Source organism: Cololabis saira, chromosome 4 (assembly GCF_033807715.1).
Source record: "Cololabis saira isolate AMF1-May2022 chromosome 4, fColSai1.1, whole genome shotgun sequence".
Classification (NCBI taxonomy): domain Eukaryota; kingdom Metazoa; phylum Chordata; class Actinopteri; order Beloniformes; family Belonidae; genus Cololabis; species Cololabis saira.
In genome coordinates this window covers 4,901,432-4,920,988 of record NC_084590.1, presented here as the reverse complement: position 1 = coordinate 4,920,988, position 19,557 = coordinate 4,901,432, and the positions used below count along the sequence as shown (strand labels likewise).

At 41.4% G+C, this 19,557-nt stretch overlaps 1 protein-coding gene across 4 annotated transcripts in view; it reads right to left on the bottom strand.

Moving 5' to 3' along the window:
• Nucleotides 1-19,557, bottom strand: part of bcas3 (BCAS3 microtubule associated cell migration factor) — a 515,318-nt gene that overhangs the window by 363,457 nt on the left and 132,304 nt on the right. For all 4 annotated transcript variants that reach the window (XM_061718687.1, XM_061718690.1, XM_061718688.1 and 1 more), the window contains one exon: nt 662-812. In XM_061718687.1, the coding sequence (XP_061574671.1) occupies nt 662-812 (151 nt within the window). The remainder of the gene's footprint in view (nt 1-661; nt 813-19,557) is intronic.

Sequence of the window (19,557 nt, the reverse complement as noted above, 5' to 3'; positions counted from 1 at the left end):
TTGACCTTTTTTTTCCTTTTTTTTCTTTATTTTCCTTTGTTCTTTTTTTTCTTTTTCCATTTATTTCTCTTTTTTTCTCCTATTTTCTTTTTTTTCCTCCTTTTTTTTCTTTTTTTTCTCTTTTTTCCTTCCTTTTTCCTTTCCTTTTTAATTTCAACATTTTCTACTTTTTTTCTCGAAATTTCGACTTTTTTCTCGACATTTCAACATTTTTTTCTCGAAGTTTTGACTTTTCTCGACATTTCGACTTTTTTCTCGAAGTGCATAATGAAAAAAAGAATGTTCCCCCAGTTATAACTAATATAGCTACATGCAGCATGTGTTGTCTTCATTCTAAGGCTTATACAAGACTTTTCATTTTTTGTGGCTCCAGACATATTTGTTTTTTTGTGTTTTTGGTCCAATATGGCTCTAAAACATTTTGGGTTGCCGACACCTGTTCTAGCGTATGACCTTTAATAAGGAGGTCAAATCCAAATGTGTGGTAGTATTTGTATATCAGAAGGATGACTAATGTACTAACTTCCTGGTGCTGTGATGGGGTTGGGGGATTGTGCTGTGGTGTGGTTAGCTGGGGCGAGTGTGTGTGTGTGTGTGTGTGTGTGTGTGTGTGTGTGTGTGTGTGTGTGTGTGTGTGTGTGTGTGTGTGTGTGTGACCTACCCGGTCCGTTTGGTGATGGTTCCGAGCGTCATGGGCTGCTTGATCTGGGCCAGGGGCAGCACCACGGTGAGGCTGGGCAGCTGGCTCAGCCGCGGGTTCCCCATGTTGTTGTTGGTTAGGTTGTTGTACGAGTCCTGGTTGCTCAGTTTGGCTGGAAAACACACATGGAAGATTCATTCATCCCGGACCGGTCCAGTGCATTTACACAGACAGTGCAAGGACATCAAGGCCAGAAAAAGGAAAAAAAAAAAGGTAATTCAAAGTGTTTTACATCAACATTAAAAGCGGCAACACACAATTAAACAGTAAACAATAAATAAAATGAAATAAAATTATAAGAAAAGAGGTAAAATAATAAAAAGCACAAGTTGTTAAAAAGTAAGGGCATTTAAGTACAGCAGGTACATCTCATTCTTAAAATGGCAAGAATTACGTTTCTATACAGTCAAAACGTACAAAGACCGGGTCGAATACAGTATTAGAAAATAATCTGTAACAATTCATACGGTGAATTAAACCAATTTGACAATTCTATACCACAATGCCTGTTTCCAGGTCTTATTTCACACAACTGACGAGAATTACGTTTCTATGCGGTCAAAACGTACAAAGACCGGGTCGAATACAGTATTAGAAAATAATCTGTAACAATTCATACGGTGAATTAAACCAATTTGACAATTCTATACCACAATGCCTGTTTCCAGGTCTTATTTCACACAACTGACGAGAATTACGTTTCTATACGGTCAAAACGTACAAAGACATACATATACAAAAAAAGAAAGCAAGAGCTTGTGGAGCAGAACATAAAATATATAAACATCAATCAAACCCTTTTCCAGGTAATTGTCCTAAAACACATACAGGACTGTCTCAGAAAATTAGAATATTGTGATTTTCTGTAATGCACTTACAAAAACAAAAATGTCATACATTCTGGATTCATTACAAATCAACTGAAATATTGCAAGCCTTTTATTATTTTAATATTGCTGATTATGGCTTACAGTTTAAGATTCACAGAATAATCCATTTTTTTTTGATAGGATATAGTAATGAATCCAGAATGTATGACATTTTGGTTTTTTTTTAATTGCATTACAGAAAATAAAGAACTTTATCACAATATTTTAATGTTCTGAGACAGTCCTGTATTGTGAATGATGAAGTCTTATATGCATGGATCATGTTTTAGTTCATCACTTTTCAGGAATGTCATAAAATGCCGTTAGAAGTGCGTCCCAGACCAGCATAAGACATTCTTTAATATGCTGCACCTTTCTGAGCCATGTTTGAACATGGAAACCCCCCCCCCCTCTCTTTGGGTTGCATGTGAGTGTGTGGGAGCGAACCACCACCTCCCAGCTCTGGATGCACGCAAACATGCAACCCTAGGTTCAAGGTCTCCTGCAGGATGATTGGAAATAACCAGCTCAAGATGGCACATTTCAAAGCCTCCCCTTCCAGGGCCTGGCAGTCTGTTCATCAAGGCCAATCAAAAGGCTGCGCACACCGGCCCAACACACACGCACACAAACAGGGGGCAAACACGTAATAACACCCACAGAGACAGATGATCCAGAGAAACGTATCTCCACTGGCGTGCACCGTAAAGCTGCAGTCAAACACAATCAGGCCGTGTCAGGGGACTCCTGGAGCCTAATGACCCCGGAGAGGGAGTTACTGGCTCAGCCACTAGCACCGGCCTCTACCTTAGAAGTGGGACCTTTTGAAATTTAACTAAAATGTGGACTAAATGTGATTGTATTTTTTATGCATCGGTTCATTCTTGTTAAATGTAATTGTCAACTTCATCAAAAAGTGATCTTGTTTCAGCTGCAGAGAGCATTTCTTGTTTTTAGATGAAACAGTAATGAGTGAGTCTGTGAGAATTATCGTCCCTAAAATCTGGGCTGGCTGATTGATTACCGACTCACACGGTTATTGACGAGCAGTTCACCAGTAGTTCCACGGGCCCGGAGACGTTTACAGCAGATCATATATATATATATATATATATATATATATATATATATATATATATACATACATACACAGTGCCTTGCGAAAGTATTTGGCCCCCTTGAAATTTGTGACCTTTTGCCACATTTCAGGCTCCAAACATAAAGATATAAAACTGTAATTTTTTGTGAAGAATCAACAACGAGTGGGAGTCGGACACAATCATGAAGTGGAACGAAATTTATTGTACATTTCAAACTTTTTTAACAAATAAAAAACTGAAAAATTGGGCGTGCAAAATGATTCAGCCCCCTTAAAGGAGCATGAGGCTCCTTTTAAGAAATGAGACTCTCTAGCGCCACCCTTCACCACGACGGCCGTCGGGGGTACTGCAGCCAACAGTGAAGCCGGCACGGGAGAACGGGGAGAACGTGCATGCAGCGTCATGTGACGTCACATCCGCAGGACAGCGCGGGAAATTCGGGGTCCGAATTGCAGCACATTTTGCAGCACACAGCCTGTTCAAGGCAACGGAGAGATACACTAGAGGGCTCATTCTTTTGGGTTTGGAACGCTTCATCTGACATTATTACTAGAAAACTTAAAACGTATACGCATTTTTTTCATAAATCCTGCCTCAATCCTGCCTCATGCTCCTTTAAGTTAATACCTTGTAGCGCCACCTTTTGCTGGGATTCCAGCTGTAAGTCACTTGGGGTTTGTCTATATCAGTTTTGCACATCGAGAGACTTTTTTGCCCATTCCTCCTTGCCAAACAGCTGGAGCTCAGTGAGGTTGGATGAAGAGCGTTTGTGAACAGCAGTTTTCAGTTCTTTCCACAAATTCTCCATTAGATTCAGGTCTGGACACCTGGATATGTTTTTGTGAACCATTCCATTGTAGATTTTGCTTTATGTTTTGGATCATTGTCTTGTTGGAAGACAAATCTCCGTCCCAGTCTCAGGTCTTTTGCAGCCTCCATCAGGTTTTCTTCCAGAATGGTCCTGTATTTGGCTCCATCCATCTTCCCATCAATTTTAACCATCTTCCCTGTCCCTGCTGAAGAAAAGCAGGCCCAAACCATGAGGCTGCCACCACCATGTTTGACAGTGGGGATGGTGTGTTGAGGGTGATGAGCTGTGTGGCTTTTACGCCAAACATAACGTCTTGCATTGTTGCCAAAAAGTTTGATTTAGGTCTCATCTGACCAGAGCAGCTTCTTCCACATGTTTGTGTCTCCCCGGTGGCTTGTGGCAAACTTTAAACGACACTTTATATGGATATCTTTAAGAAATGGCTGTCTTCTTGCCACTCTTCCATAAAGGTCAGAATTGTGCAGTATACGACTGATTGTTGTGGTATGGACAGAGTCTCCCACCTCAGCTGTAGGTGACCCCTGACCTCTGACCTCTGCAGTTCATCCAGAGTGATCACGGGCCTCTTGGCTGCATCTCTGATCAGTCTTCTCCTTGTATGAGCTGAAAGTGTAGAGGGACAGCCAGGTCTTGGTAGATTTGCAGTGGTGTAATACTCCTTCCATTTCAATATTATCACTTGCACAGTGCTCCTTGGGATGTTTAAAGCTTGGGAAATGTTTTTGTATCCAAATCCAGCTTTAAACTTCTCCACAACAGTATCTGGGACCTGCCTGGTGTGTTCCTTGTTCTTCATGATGCTCTCTGCACTTTACACAGACCTCTGAGACGATCACGGTGCAGGTGCATTTATACAGAGACGTGATTACACACAGGTGGATTCCATTTATCATCATTAGTCATTTAGGTCAACACTGGATCATTCAGAGATCCTCACTGAACTTCTGGACACAGTTTGCTGCACTGAAAGTAAAGGGGTCTGAATCATTTTGCACGCCCACTTTTTCAGTTTTTTATTTGTTAAAAAAGTTTGAAATATCCAATACATTTCATTCCACTTCATGATTGTGTCCCACTTGTTGTTGATTCTTCACAAAAACAGTTTTATATCTTTATGTTTCAAGACTGAAATGTGGCAAAAGGTCACACAGTTCAAGGGGGCCAAATACTTTCGCAAGGCACTGTATGTGGGTCAATGACGTGATGCCTATATTTTCTGAAAAACTGTTTTTTTTTTCAATTCAAAAAGGGTTTAAGTGGATAAAAAAATACCAGATATATGACCTACCTGTCCCACATATGGACTCACTTGAGTTTTACAAAAAATACTAGTTATTTGGGATTTTGTTGTTGTTTTAAGTGTCTAAATGTCATGAGGTGCAACCGTCCGACCAGGACTCTGGTTTTGAAAACTTGTTTTTGAAATCACTCTAAATGTTTTTAAATCAATCTTCTTCTATCTGGCATGATTTCTGAAGTATCTTGTAGTGTGTAAGATTTACACACATTTGTATTTACATTTCCATTATAATATACAAACAAAGTTTGACTGATTATGTCCATTTTATGAAATATCATGTATATCAAATATCAAATATCACCATTAAAAAAACAACCATTTTTGTATAATACTGAAAATGTGTAAAAAAAAAAAAAAAAATTTATTTTAATATAAATCATGGTTGCACCACATGACCTTTTTTAAGGCTAGTACCAATTCATCCTGACAAAAGATAAAATCACTTAATTTAAAATTTTTATATGAATTTATGTGTACACAACATTCTTAATGTTTGAACTACAGCAATAGATTTTTTTTTCACTTTTTTTTATTATTTTAAAATTGACCTGTTGAAAATCCTTATTCGTCATTGACCCTTATGAATTTTTTTTCTATCACATTTGGCATTTTTTGCTTTTTAGTGCAGAGCAAGGAGCAGGAAGGCCAAGTGCCCCCCCCCCGGAAACTGGACAAAAAAAGGATTTATTTTTCATTTTCATTATTTCCGTGTGCATGTGTGTGCGTGTATCTGTGCGTGATGTTCAGAGAGACGACATGATTTCTGCTGGTTCTGTAATTCTCTACGTAACGCAGCAGCTCACTTCCACAAAGGGAAGAGACACTGTAGCATATAGAAAAGCTAAACAGCTACATTAAACTACAGGAGTACGGACTTGTGGATCGTAAAGCAAATACGTGTGCAATACTCTGACAATGGCCGCGACAAAAAACGTGTATCCTGTCGGCGGAGAGCAAGGAAAAATTCCAAGTTCAAGTGCTTTGAAAAGATATAAAGAGCCAACCAGTGGGCCCACCACAATACGCCCGCTGAATGTTTTCCTTGTTCCATTTGTTGCCCTAATAGATGAGTGACAGCCAAGTAACATAAAGGAATGAAAAGCAGGGAGGGGGGCACGGAGGAAAAAGAAAACAAGGCACACATCAAAGCTTACAATAAAGGTAGAGCGGCGGAGTGCCTTGTCATTATTTGGAAGGAGCGATCAAGAGGAGGTTGGATGTGAGCGGAAAGGGAGCGCTGAGTGTTTTGGTCCAGTCTTTTAGATCATTAACGTGTAGCTCTGAGTTTCATTAGCCCTGCCAAAGCTGTGCTTTGTGGTCTTCCACCGGTCTGTCTTTAAGACCTCCACTGGCCAACAATGCTGCATGACTTCTGTAGGGGGGAGAGGAGACCATTATCCAAACCGTGTCCTTCACCCCCCCCCACTAAGAGAGGCCTGTACCAGGGCAACTCCTGAAAGCCCTTCACAAGTGCTACGCCCTCGCAGTCTGGGCAGCCACCTTTTGTGATGAGGGAAGGGAACGACGAGGTGGAAAATCTGTCCAGGAAGCAACAGAAAGGCCATAATAGTGCTTGAGAGAAAGAGTGGAGGGTGAGGATTGGGGGTGGGGGGGTGTCAATGGATTTAGAAATCCACATCCAAAACAGACCTTTCACTTTTGAACTGCTGCTTTATTAATGATCAAGCCCCCCCAGGCGGGTCAGCAGTCACTGACTACGTTTACATGCAGTCAAAATTCAGGTTATTGCTAATATTCCGGTTACTGAAACATAGGGCTGTGCGATTAATCGATTTTAAATCTAAATCGGATTTATTAATCAAGACGATGTTAAAAAAAAGGAAAATTGGAAAATGGATTTTCCTTTTTTGCAGCTGGCTGCATTACAGACGGAGCTCGTCTAGTCATCTTTGTTTGGTCAAGGAAATTGTAAATGTTGTCACTTTACTAAACTCAGGGAGGATCTACAGTATCTTTCAATTGCACTTAATTCCCAATAGGGACATTTGTTTGCTATTTTTCTTTAAAAATAAAGATAAAATATTTGAAACAATTTATTCCATTGTCTTTTGTAGTTTTACAAAGAAAATCGAAATCGAAAATTGGCTTTTCGGAGAAAAAAATCGGGATTTTATTTTTGTCCAAAATCGCCCAGCCCTACTGAAACATTCGGAATATTCCGTTTCCATGCGTGAGCAAACAGGGTTATCCCTGTTTACATGGTAATTAATTCCCGTAATTTCTGCTTCTTCTTCCTGTATCCAAATTCAAAACAAATGCTGCTTCATGCAACTTTTCTCTCACCTTCTTTTAAATCTTCTATCCCGGTACTTTCTACCGTCTACAAATGCAGAAATGTTCATATCCTTCATTACATTTATGAAGTGATTAGTCTCCTCCTGGTCTTGTGTTTCTCCGTGTTTATAAGAACTTCCTGGACTCAAAAGACCAGGATTCCTTGTGAACAGAGCATGTGCAGAAAACAGATTCCTGTTCCGTTTGATGGGGATATTCTGTTTGGTGTTTACATGACCCAATATTCAGGTTTTAAAAGGAGTAACCCAGGGCTCATATTGGGGTTTTTAAAAACCCCAATATGAGCAAATTTGGGTTATTCAAAGGGGTTATTGGTGTTTACATGGACGTGCAAAACCGGGTTATTGCCAATATTCAGGTTTTAAAAGGGTTATTGATGCCAGCACGTCCTGTGCGGTGCTGCTGCTTTTACATTGAAAAACAATGGCATGCCTAATAGTCCTTCCATTATCTATATCTGGTGTAACGATACAGTAATCTCACGATATGGTACGATATTGAGGTCACGATAATGATACGATATTATAGCAGTATCTTTTTAACAACCTTGAATGAGGAACATATGACTGGAAAAAATGTCTTTTATTTGAAAGACACAAAATACAAAACAATGCTGTGCGTTTGCCCTATTGTTACAGTTTGTAATGCTTTATAACTGTTTAGGTTTTAAAGAGAAAGCCAGGCCAACCATTTTCCACAAACTGAACTAAAAGTAAATGTCAGGTTTGCATTATGATCTTCACTTTCATACAATAAAAATATTTTGCCACAAACTGAATAGTTTCTCATGTATGACTTGACTTTTTTCTTTTCCAGAAATTTAACAACTAAAATTAAATAAATAAAAGTAAATAAATAAACTATGAAAAGTCCCAAACTCCAAAGTCAGCATGACTGTTATTTATCTTCACCTGCTTCACCTGAGGCCGTAAGGTGAACCCGTTATCGTTTCATCCTCACACCTTTGGGGACGACACAATCTTTACATCATAAAAACATTGATTCATGCTCCTGATAAGTAAAAGTTCGGAGCTCAAAACCCCCCAAGAGTCCTGTGATCGGGACGTAAAACGATACTAGTTTCTTCTGAGTGTAGTCAGATTTTGGTCCGCGGGTCGAGGTCGTCACGTGATCCCGCTGCACCAATAGGATGTTACTAGTAAACAATATATTCATATTAATAACCCAATATCGCGCTACAGTTTGTCACCTCCACGACACGTATCGTGATGTTTTTGTATCACGAAATTTCGTGGCACGATATATTGTTACACCCCTAATATCTGGGATCACATTTTTCTTTATTTCCAGAAATGAGCCTTTGGATAAGAAAGATAAACACATGAATAATAACACTGCAAACATCACCACTGCTAACTACGAGGAACTGAGTCTCTGCTGTTATTGTGATAGGCAGAGTGGAGGAGAAACGTATGCAAATGCGTGATGAAGGGTGTGTATGGTATAGAGGGGAGTGGAGGTCAGGCCGGGCACGTGTTCCTCACTCCACTAACACTGAGAACTGACAGAAACTACTGGAGGAAAACAGCTTACATGTTCAGCGTGTGTGTTTTCCTTTCACAATGATTGACTGAAAACTTAATTCTTACTTGCAGATTAGACAGACATTTAAAGCACACACACACACACACACACACACACACGCGTGCATACACACACACACACACGCGTGCATACACACACACACACACACACACACACACACACACACACACACACACACACACACACACACACACACACACACACACACACACACACACACACACACACACACACACACACACACACACAACATCTACACTCTTTTCATACAGTTGATTCTCTCAGTTCTGTATGTGTATATATATATTATATTTATACACATATATATATATATATATATATATATATATATATATACACACACACACACACACACACACACACACGTATATATATATATATATATATATATATATATATATATATATATATATATATATATATATATATATATATATAAGAACAGAGTAGAAAGGTCGTCCAAGACTCCGACTTCTCCAAACACAGAGAGTGAGTAGAGACGGAGGCGGACAGCTGACGGCGTCTGGCAGAAAGACAGCTCCAGACGGAGCAGTGATTTGATTAATGACCAGGGCACGACGTGGCCGAGCACTGATACATGACATCTCCATGGAAAGAAGATCCATCAATGCAAATCCAGCTTCATTGCAGTCGTCCAGAGGAAAAACTCCCCGATCCTGCCGAAAAGTCACACCAACACCTGACCCTCGCCTTTCTTTCTCCCTTAATCCAGCCATCCATCCAGCTCTCCTCCATCCCTCCCCGTCTCAACAGTATTTGCATTCTCTTCTCGCATTAAGCCTCTCTCTCTTATCCTTTGCGCTCTTTCTCTCTCCTCAGGCTCCCCGTGTCACGCTATCTCATGTTTCTATTCCCTCTTTTAATACCCAATTTGCATCCAATACAAGCAGGCGGCTTCCAACGAAGAGCTGATGTGTGAAAGGACAAGCTCCGGAGCCCACGCAAACACTGTGTCTTATTTGAATCGTTCTGCCAGAGAGGACATTTCAGTTCAAGGACAAAAAAAGCAAGCTGGAGCAGAGGTAAATGGAGACGAGAGGTGTGAGGAGGCGGCGGGCCGGGCAGGTGACACGTTGACGGATGCTCTGGGATTTAGGAACGTACCCTGAACCCAGGGATGATACTGCAGCTGCAAGGCGGAGGGAATCTAATGTCCAAGCGAGGGAATATTTTTATGTTTTACATCCTTGAAGATGATTGTGTATAGCTATCTTTTTTTATGGCCTGTTGCCAGAACGATAAACGCTGATGTAAATTCAGCTCTGGTTTGTTCACCAGATAATTTCTTCAGCAGCACCAGGATCATAACCAGCCGCTGGAATTCCTGTCGGAGATTAATTTTTTTGGATGACGCAGGTTTCATAAACAAACACGCCAACAAAAACACAGAGTGCATACTCCAAAACTGCTGGAAACTTAATCCCATCATTTGCAACACTCCTGGCTCTGACAGAGATGACCAAGTTTGACGTTGTCTATTTACAGAAGCGTACCACCTTATTGCTAAAGCCGTTTGATGGCACAGTGTAATGACTGGATGTGTGGGTTTGTGAAGAAATGCCAGCAAGTACACACAGACCATAACAAATAAAAAAATTAAATGAAACTACAAAAGTCAGCCTGAGAAAACAGAAACTGGAAGAAGACGGTGTGTGTTTGTGCAGAACTCTCACACGTCGGCATTCAACGGCGTAGACCTCTACTATCTTCTACAAAGCCATATGACAGTGTGTAAAATCTGGGGAAAAGGTACAATTAAGCACTCGGTTAATAATAAAGCCACATAAGATGATAGTAAAGATGAACCAAATAAGTTTATATCTTATATTTCAGTCATGCGTGAAGTCTGAAAAATGAAATTTGCCCAGTTGTTTTGTTCATGCTGGTGCCCATGGATGTTGTAGTCACATGTTTAATAATCACTGTGTCTGAAGAGCTATTTTCAATCAGCTTGATACAAAATACTTAAATACATTTGTTGAACTTGTCAAAAGATACCACTTATTTACAAAATTGAGTAATACAGTAAGGAATGTAATAGTAATACAGTAATACAATTATTTTTATAATCATTTTTGTACTGCAATTGTCAGAAAATACAAGATTATTATAATCTACTATATGGTGATGATTATGTAATTTCCTCACACTGGTAAAAAAAAAAGTTTTTCTTTTTTTGTCACACTGGAAAGTTGATTTAATTGGTATCATAATTACATTGTTATTGCTATATTAATATTTTTAGCTGACAGCAGAGCAGTTTGGCTTACACTTTTGCATGAAAGGTTTGATAAGAATTAAAATAATGTTGAATGTCATTATGATTACTATGAATATATATGTTCAAAAAAAGGAGGTTAAAACATTTGAATATTCACATCAGAAGCTGCTCTTGCAGTAGTAGGACTAGTAGAGTTGGTGCGGGAGGGGGGTTGTTGTTTTCTTATATTTTCTCTACTGCTATCTCTGCTTTATTATTCAGTGCGTTTACATGGGAAGTTTTATTCCTCTTGAATTCAGAATTAAAATTAAATCAGTTTTAAAATGAGTAAAAATTACCAAGTAAACACCTAATTCCAAATGAAAATGGCCATTCTGAATTAGACTTAATTCCAAAGTAAGTGGTTTATTCTTATTCTAAATCCGAATAGAATAATTCTGCGATCATGTTTACACTCATTCCTCGTTAAATTAATTCCGGTCTTTCTGCTCGTTCCCTCGCCCGTCTGTCTCCATGACGCTTATATTCCACGCTGGGCTGGTTTTAGAAACAAAGTTTCAAGATGCAGCAGCAGTAAACGCTGGTCAAGAGCAGACACCATTTATTTAATACATAGAAATAATTAAAAGAACAGATGGAAACAGGAAACATCATCAAAATCACGGACATGATGTTGTTGTGCTGCTGTTTCAAAAATAAAATCAAACAAATCAAAAAAGGATGCTAATAATGTGGTCCTCCATGTTGTTGTTAATGGAGTAAGTTAGTTTTTCTTCCGGTAGTTTAACTTCCGGTCCCCCCCCTATCCAATCAGAACCTTCCCAACCCCCAGACCTGGAGAGGAATTGGAGAAAGACCATCAAACGTGTTTTCCATGGAAACCTCAATTCAGAATGACTATTTCCATGTAAACTTGAAAGAAAATATTTTAATTCGGAATTATTTAATTCGGAATAATTAAATGCAAATTAAAAAACATCAACACCGTGTAAAAATTATGTTTTTATTGTAAAACACTTCAAAACAGGTGAAAGGTGTTCTAATAATTCAAGAAAGAAAAAAAGGGTTTGCATAGTGTCTGCTCTCGCCTTTAAAAATGGCCCAGCCCTCTCTAAAATAGTTATTTAAATTCTGTTAGTCAATCCCCACGTTGTACTTTCATTCCTCCAAGTTTCCCAGACATGTCAAAGGTGGGAGGGATTAAAGCAGGGGACGGGAAGATGACTGGGAAGGGTCGCTGGGCAGGAGGAGAAAGCAGCTCCACTAACCCAATTCCCCAAAGTATCATTATTAAAACACTCACTTCCACATGAGGAGGAAAGAGAGGGGAGAGAGAAAAAACAGAAGGGAGAAGAAGAAAGAGAGAAATAGACAGCGAGGACGGCTTAAAAGGGTCAAACACAAAGAGGAAAGAAAAAGGGGAAAAAAAAAAGGAACTGGGATCCCCCTCTGGACAGAGTAAAAACAAATTAAAAGAACCCTTATAAAACACAGATGCTGCAAAGAAAATAAACTTCAGATGATTTACTCTTTTGTAAAGGAATAGGAGGACTGGTGGAAAAGCCATCAGGACGTGTGTTGCCCCGTCTCTGCGAGAGTCAGGTAACGCCGCGGGGAGGGGGATGCACCTTGTCAGGTCCCAGCCCTCGCTCTGCTCGCCCGCGCGGCAATCCTGCCGCCGTTTCAGAGCCAGGAGTCGGGGTCGGGGCGGCCTGTGTGAAAATGGCTTCCTGCCTGCTCCCCTGCTCCCACACCGCAAGCTAACAGCTAGCTTCTATCAACAAACCAATTTGGAAACATGTTGGGAGCCTTTTCTATTCCTATGAAACATATCTCATTGTCAGGAGGATTTGGAAAGACAGACAAAAATAAATATAAAAAAGAAAAATCCCAAGATAGGATTTTTTTTAAATGTTGCTGTGAAAGTTGAGGGCTAGAAAGCAGCTAACGATCGGCGGGGGCAAGCTAGTTGTAACAAACAACAACACGGCTACGGGAGAGAAACCCGCTCAGAACTCACAAGCAGCGACCTGAAATCAGATCCACAAGTTTACAGCATGTCAGTATTTACAAGGCTTCATCAGACAGGGCCGCGTCGCCAGCCGGGGGGGGGGTGAAGGGGGGGTGGGGGGCCCGCTGGATCAGATGACACCCACACTCCATATGTGTGTCTGTAAATGTGCACACATGTACAAGTGTGTGTGTGTGTGTGTAGATATCTTCTGATTTGGGTCAAGGAGCTCCAACCTCACTAAAGAGGGATGGGTTATGGCCAGTGACTGAGAGGGGAGTAGAGGAGAGCAGAGGAGAGCAGAGGGGAGCAGAGGGGAGCAGAGGGGAGCAGAGGGGAGCAGAGAAGAGCAGAGGAGAGCAGAGGGGAGCAGAGGGGAGCAGAGGAGAGCAGAGGGGAGCAGAGGGGAGCAGAGAAGAGCAGAGGGGAGCAGAGGTGAGTAGAGGGGAGCAGAGGAGAGTAGAGGGGAGTAGAGGGGAGTAGAGGAGAGTAGAGGGGAGTAGAGGGGAGTAGAGGAGAGTAGAGGGGAGTAGAGGGGAGCAGAGGGGAGTAGAGGAGAGTAGAGGGGAGCAGAGGGGAGCAGAGAAGAGCAGAGGGGAGCAGAGAAGAGCAGAGGGGAGTAGAGGGGAGCAGAGGGGAGTAGAGGGGAGCAGAGGAGAGCAGAGAAGAGCAGAGAAGAGCAGAGGGGAGCAGAGGGGAGCAGAGGGGAGCAGAGAAGAGCAGAGGGGAGCAGAAAAGAGCAGAGAAGAGCAGAGGAGAGCAGAGGGGAGCAGAGGGGAGCAGAGGAGAGCAGAGGGGAGCAGAGGGGAGCAGAGAAGAGCAGAGGGGAGCAGAGGTGAGCAGAGAAGAGCAGAGGGGAGCAGAGGTGAGCAGAGGGGAGCAGAGAAGAGCAGAGGGGAGCAGAGAAGAGCAGAGAAGAGCAGAGGGGAGCAGAGAAGAGCAGAGGGGAGCAGAGAAGAGTAGAGGTGAGCAGAGGGGAGTAGAGGGGAGCAGAGAAGAGCAGAGAAGAGCAGACGGGAGCAGAGAAGAGCAGAGAAGAGCAGAGGAGAGCAGAGGGGAGCAGAGGGGAGCAGAGGAGAGCAGAGGGGAGCAGAGGGGAGCAGAGAAGAGCAGAGGGGAGCAGAGGTGAGCAGAGAAGAGCAGAGGGGAGCAGAGGTGAGCAGAGGTGAGCAGAGAAGAGCAGAGGGGAGCAGAGGTGAGCAGAGAAGAGCAGAGGGGAGCAGAGGGGAGCAGAGAAGAGCAGAGGGGAGCAGAGGGGAGCAGAGGGGAATAGAGGGGAGCAGAGAAGAGCAGAGGGGAGTAGAGGGGAGCAGAGGGGAATAGAGGAGAGCAGAGGGGAGCAGAGGGGAGCAGAGGGGAGTAGAGGGGAGCAGAGAAGAGCAGAGGGGAATAGAGGAGAGCAGAGGGGAGTCTGCACTGATGGGGAAGTTCACACACTCACAAAACCATTTTGAGAGGATAAGGAGAGAAAGCTGAGGGAAATGAGGACGCATCATTGTTGTTCCACATATGTTGAACAGGAAATAAAAATTATGATTATAGGAACGGAAATCTTCATAAATAAGGACAATATACAACCCATATATCAACCCAAAACTGGACAGACAGACAAATGGACGGACGGACAGACGGACAGATAGGCAGGCAGACAGGTAGATAGATTTTTTATGAACATAATTTTCTTTCTGCAGACTTTACAATATTTATGTTTCATAATCTAAGACCAAAAGATAAATAAGAAAAAGGGTGTGGATGAGACGGGGAGTGGCAGCAGTGGTGGGCTACACTCTGAAGGAGCGTGTGGTCCGATGGAGAGGAGAGAGGCAGAGGGAGAGGTGATAATGCCCCCCAGAGCCCCCCTGCACTGTCTTCATGAGTCACGGGATGAAAGGCATCACCTCAGTCTGAGACATTTCAATGATGTTTTACAACCATCACGTTGTAAATTAGCTGCCGCAGAGCCAGAGCCAATCTTTCTCCTGAAAGAGGATGGAATCTTTCTAAATAATGAAGTCACACAGCGACGAGCCAAAACACACACGGTGGCAGACATGTAGGACAGGATTAGACGTCTGTTTAAACGGCGCGCTGTAATGCTGAACAAGTGACTTTGCAGGAAGCTTCAGCTGGGACCAGACTCCCGCTGGCTGCTTTGATGGCCCTTATTTTTTAACAACTAGTGCTTTTTATTATTTTATCTCTTTTCTTATTATTTTATTTCATTTTATTTGTTATTTAAGCATACACTTAAATTAAATACTTATGATTTTTGAAAACCGCGCAAAGTTATGGATAAACCCAGAATGCAGGCATTGTGGCATAGAATTGTCAAATCGGTTTGATTCACCGTACGAATTGTAATACTGTATTTGACCCGGTCTTTGTACGTTTTGACCGTATATTTATTTTATTTATTTTTATTTATTTAACTTTATTTATAAAGCACATTTCACATTACAAGCATGGACTCAATGTGCTCAAGATACGTAATTCTTGCCCTTGTAAAAATAAGATGTGTACCTGCTGTACTCTACTGCCCTTACAGTCAGTCTGGAAAGTACTCAGAACGCTTCACTTTTCCCACATTCTTTTATGTTACAGCCCTATTGATATAAGGAATAAATTATTTTTTTTTCCTCAGAATTCTACACAAAATACCCCATAATGACAACATGAAAGAAGTTTTGATGCGACTTTTGTAAATTTATTAAAAATAAAAATAACAAGAAATCATATGAGCATAAGTATTCATAACGTTTGCTTAATACTTTGTAGAAGCTCCTCTGGCAGCAATTACAGCCTCAAGTCTTTTTGAATAGGTTGCTACAAGTTTGGCACACCTATTCTTGGGCGGTTTTGCCCATTCTTCCTTACAGACCCTCTCAAGCTCCATCAGGTTGGATGGGGAGCGTCGGTGTACAGCCAGAGATGTTGATGGGATTCAGGTCTGGGCTCTGGCTGGGCCACTCAAGGACATTGACATGGTTGTTCTGAAGCCACTCCTTTGATATTTTGGCTGTGTGCTTTGGGTCGTTGTCCTGCTGAAAGATGAAGCGTCGTCCTAGTCTGAGGTCAACAGCACTCTGGATCAGGTTTTCATCCAAGATGTCTCTGTACATGGCTGCATTCATCTTTCCCTCAATCCTGACTAGTCGACCAGGTCCTGCTGATGAAAACCCCCCCCCACAGCATGATGCTGCCACCACCGTGCTTCACTGTAGGGATGGTGTTCTCCAGGTGATGAGCGGTGCCTGGTCTCCTCCAAACACCACGCGTGGAATTCATGCCAAATAGTTCAATCTTTGTCTCATCAGACCAGAGGATTTTGTTTCTCATGGTCTGAGAGTCCTCCAGGTGCCTTTTGGCAAACTGCAGTCGGGCTGCCATGTGCTTTTTAGTAAGGAGGGGCTTGCGCCTGGCCACTCTACCATACAAGCCTGATTGGTGGATTGCTGCAGAGATGGTTGTCCTTCTTGAAGTTTCTCCTCTCTCCACAGAGGAACGCTGGAGTTCTGACAGAGTGACCGTCGGGTCCTTGGTCACCTCTCTGACTAAGGCCCTTCTCCCCCGATTGCTCAGCTTAGGCGGGCGGCCAGCTCTAGGGAGATTCCTGGTGGTTCCAAACTTCTTCCATTTAAGGATGATGCAGGCCACAGTGCTCACTGGGACCTTCAAAGCAGCAGAAATGTTTCTGTACCCTTCCCCAGATTTGTGCCTCCAAACAATCCTGTTTTGGAGGTCTGAAGACAATTCTTTTGACTTCATGTTTGGTTTGTGTTGCAACATGCACTGCCAACTGTGACAGCTTATATAGACAGGTGTGTGTCTTTCCAAATCAAGTCCAATCAACTGAATTCACCACAGGTGGACTCCGATTAAGCTGTAGAAACAACTTGAGAGAGATCCGTGGAAACAGAATGAACCAGAGCTCAATTTTGAGCTTCATGACAAACGTTCTGAATACTTATGCACAGGTGATATTTATAGTTTTTTATTCTTTATACATTTACAAAAATCATAACAAAACTTCTTTCATGTTGTCATTATGGGGTATTTTGTGTAGAATTCTGAGAAAAAAATGAATTTATTCCTATTATCAATAGGGCTGTAACATAAAAGAATGTGGGAAAAGTGAAGCGTTCTGAATACTTTCCGGACTGACTGTACTTTTTAACAACTTGTGCTTTTTATTATTTTACCTCTTTTCTTATAATTGAATTTCATTTTATTTGTTATTTACTGTTTAATTGTGTCATTTAATGTTGATGTAAAGCAGTTTGAATGACCTTGTGTTGAATTGTGCTACAAATAAACTGGCCTTGCCCTTGATCTGCGATCAGCGTTGAGGCCGGTCCGTCACAGACACTTGACCCGACACCACAAAGCCAGAACATTTAAAGCAAGGAAATATAAGGGTTCTTTCCCCAAGTTGGTTAGGATTTTGTTCTTTAAAAAGGTGCAAATAATAAAGTTTCTCATGAGTTTCAGGCACAAATATTGCTTGTTTAAATTATGTCCATATTTACAATCATTAGGGAAATCTAAAACTAATTCATTTAATTAACATGATCAAATTTGGTTAAAAACATCCAGACTTTCCATACGCAATATTTTATCTGGCTCACATATGTTTCCACGTGCATGGGTGTAACAATGCATCGCAGATTCATTGATTACAACTATAATTGTAATATATAATTGTCTATTACAACTTCTGTTGTAATAGACATTGAATTGAATTACTTAGACTGTCATGTATAAATTGTAACTGTTGATTGGCTTTTACTTTGGTGTACACTCTGTTGATATTAGGATTAGATTTAATATTTTTTGTGGCTTCAAATTGAACTGACTATACTACTACTACTACTACTACTACTACTAATAATAATAATAATAATAACAAAATTAATAATAATGACAAGGACAAAAAGCCATAAAGCAGATCCACATGCTGGGGAACAAAAGCGCGATGTAAACCCTTTTGATTCGGTGACAATGGCAGGCCTGGGCTTTTCAGAGCGTACACTTTTCACATGGTAGGCAATAAGCTGGGAGCCACAAGTGCCTTCTGTGTGTAATAGCAAGCCAGCTTTATTTCTTTATCTCTACCTTACAATTTTGCAAATCAAATAATGATGAGTGCAGCGGCGAGCACCCAGTGATAAGAGGGCTTAGTGGTTGTGGAGATTGAGTTATTAGGGTTTGTATAAAAAGGACAGAAATCTATGGTGGAGCCCAATCGCTAGCCAAGATACATATTCCTTGCACTGTGTATTTTTGGTTGCTTTAAAAGCCTTAAAAGTACAGGGGAAGGCTAATTTTCTGGGTAAACAGCTTGTTCGATTGCTGTGCGGTTTTGCGCTGAGCTCTCCGTTTATTGACTCAAGCCGAGCTGGGCTTTGGCTCCTCAGCCGACCACAGGGAGAGGCCAGGAGACGCAGTCTGCACAAAAAACAAGCCGCTAACACTAGCTTACCTTTGATGGCACACAACGGTTAAATCAAATGTACTGAGTAATGTACAAAGCTTAACGTTCTTGACTGATGGTAGGTTAGAGAAAAATGCTTTTAAAAGAACATCTGCTCCTTTTAGTGAGCTATATTTGCCGTTTCCTATTTTGCTCTTGACAAGCAATTTGTTGGCTAAATTATTAAATATATACAATATACTATCATTTAAATGTGATGTAGGATTATATATGTACCATAAAAAAATACATGAATTATGAGAATAACAAAAACATTTCCATAGAAGTCTGAAAAACATGAGAAGCGACATCTAAAAGGAAAAAGGTACTGAGCTCCATTTTTTCCACCGTGTTCTGACATTTATCTTTATTTTAAAAAAGGGAAAGAAAATTGTTAAAAAAAATAAAATAAATAAATAAGTCAACAAAGACAATTTTAAAATCAAAAGTCCTGTAAGTTCAGTGGGAAGGTTTGCAGAAACAGCAACTGTGAAGACGGGTTAAGGGAAATAACGCACGCGTACAAAAACAGAGCTGAAGAAACTGGCCCAACATGTCTCTGTTGTCAGAGTCGTGTGAAGGTAAAAGCTCCGCAGCAACAGCCGGAGCTTCCCGAGTCGTGTCCTCTCTGCGGGCTGCAGCCCGGCTGCTGCTGCTGGAACTCTGACCACACAGCGCCACAGAGAGGCGGGCCGCGGTACTGCAGCACTGCAGCTCTGCAGCACGGCCCCCGGCTCACTTCCTCCCACTCAACCCTGTTTCATTTGTTCTTTAGGAGTTACTAGACACTGCAAGTTTATTTTCACTTACTCAGGTTACAGACAACTGCTTCATTAACATCCCTGACATTTCATATTTTTGTTGGCCGTTCTGTCTCTTAGTAAATACATGCCAGGATGCAAGTAATACAGATGTCAAGAAAGAGAAGTAAGTGACAATAACCCTGCCGTCATTTATCCTTCTCTTACATGGACGATCATCAGCAAGAAATCACAGGATATATTTGAATTTCACTCATTTTCTTTTGTTTTAAATGGATAGAGAAATAGCAAAACAACCCAGAAGGGGGAGAAATGGCATCTGCTTAAAGAGAAAGCTCAACTACAAACAGGTTTATGATGCTCTGCTAA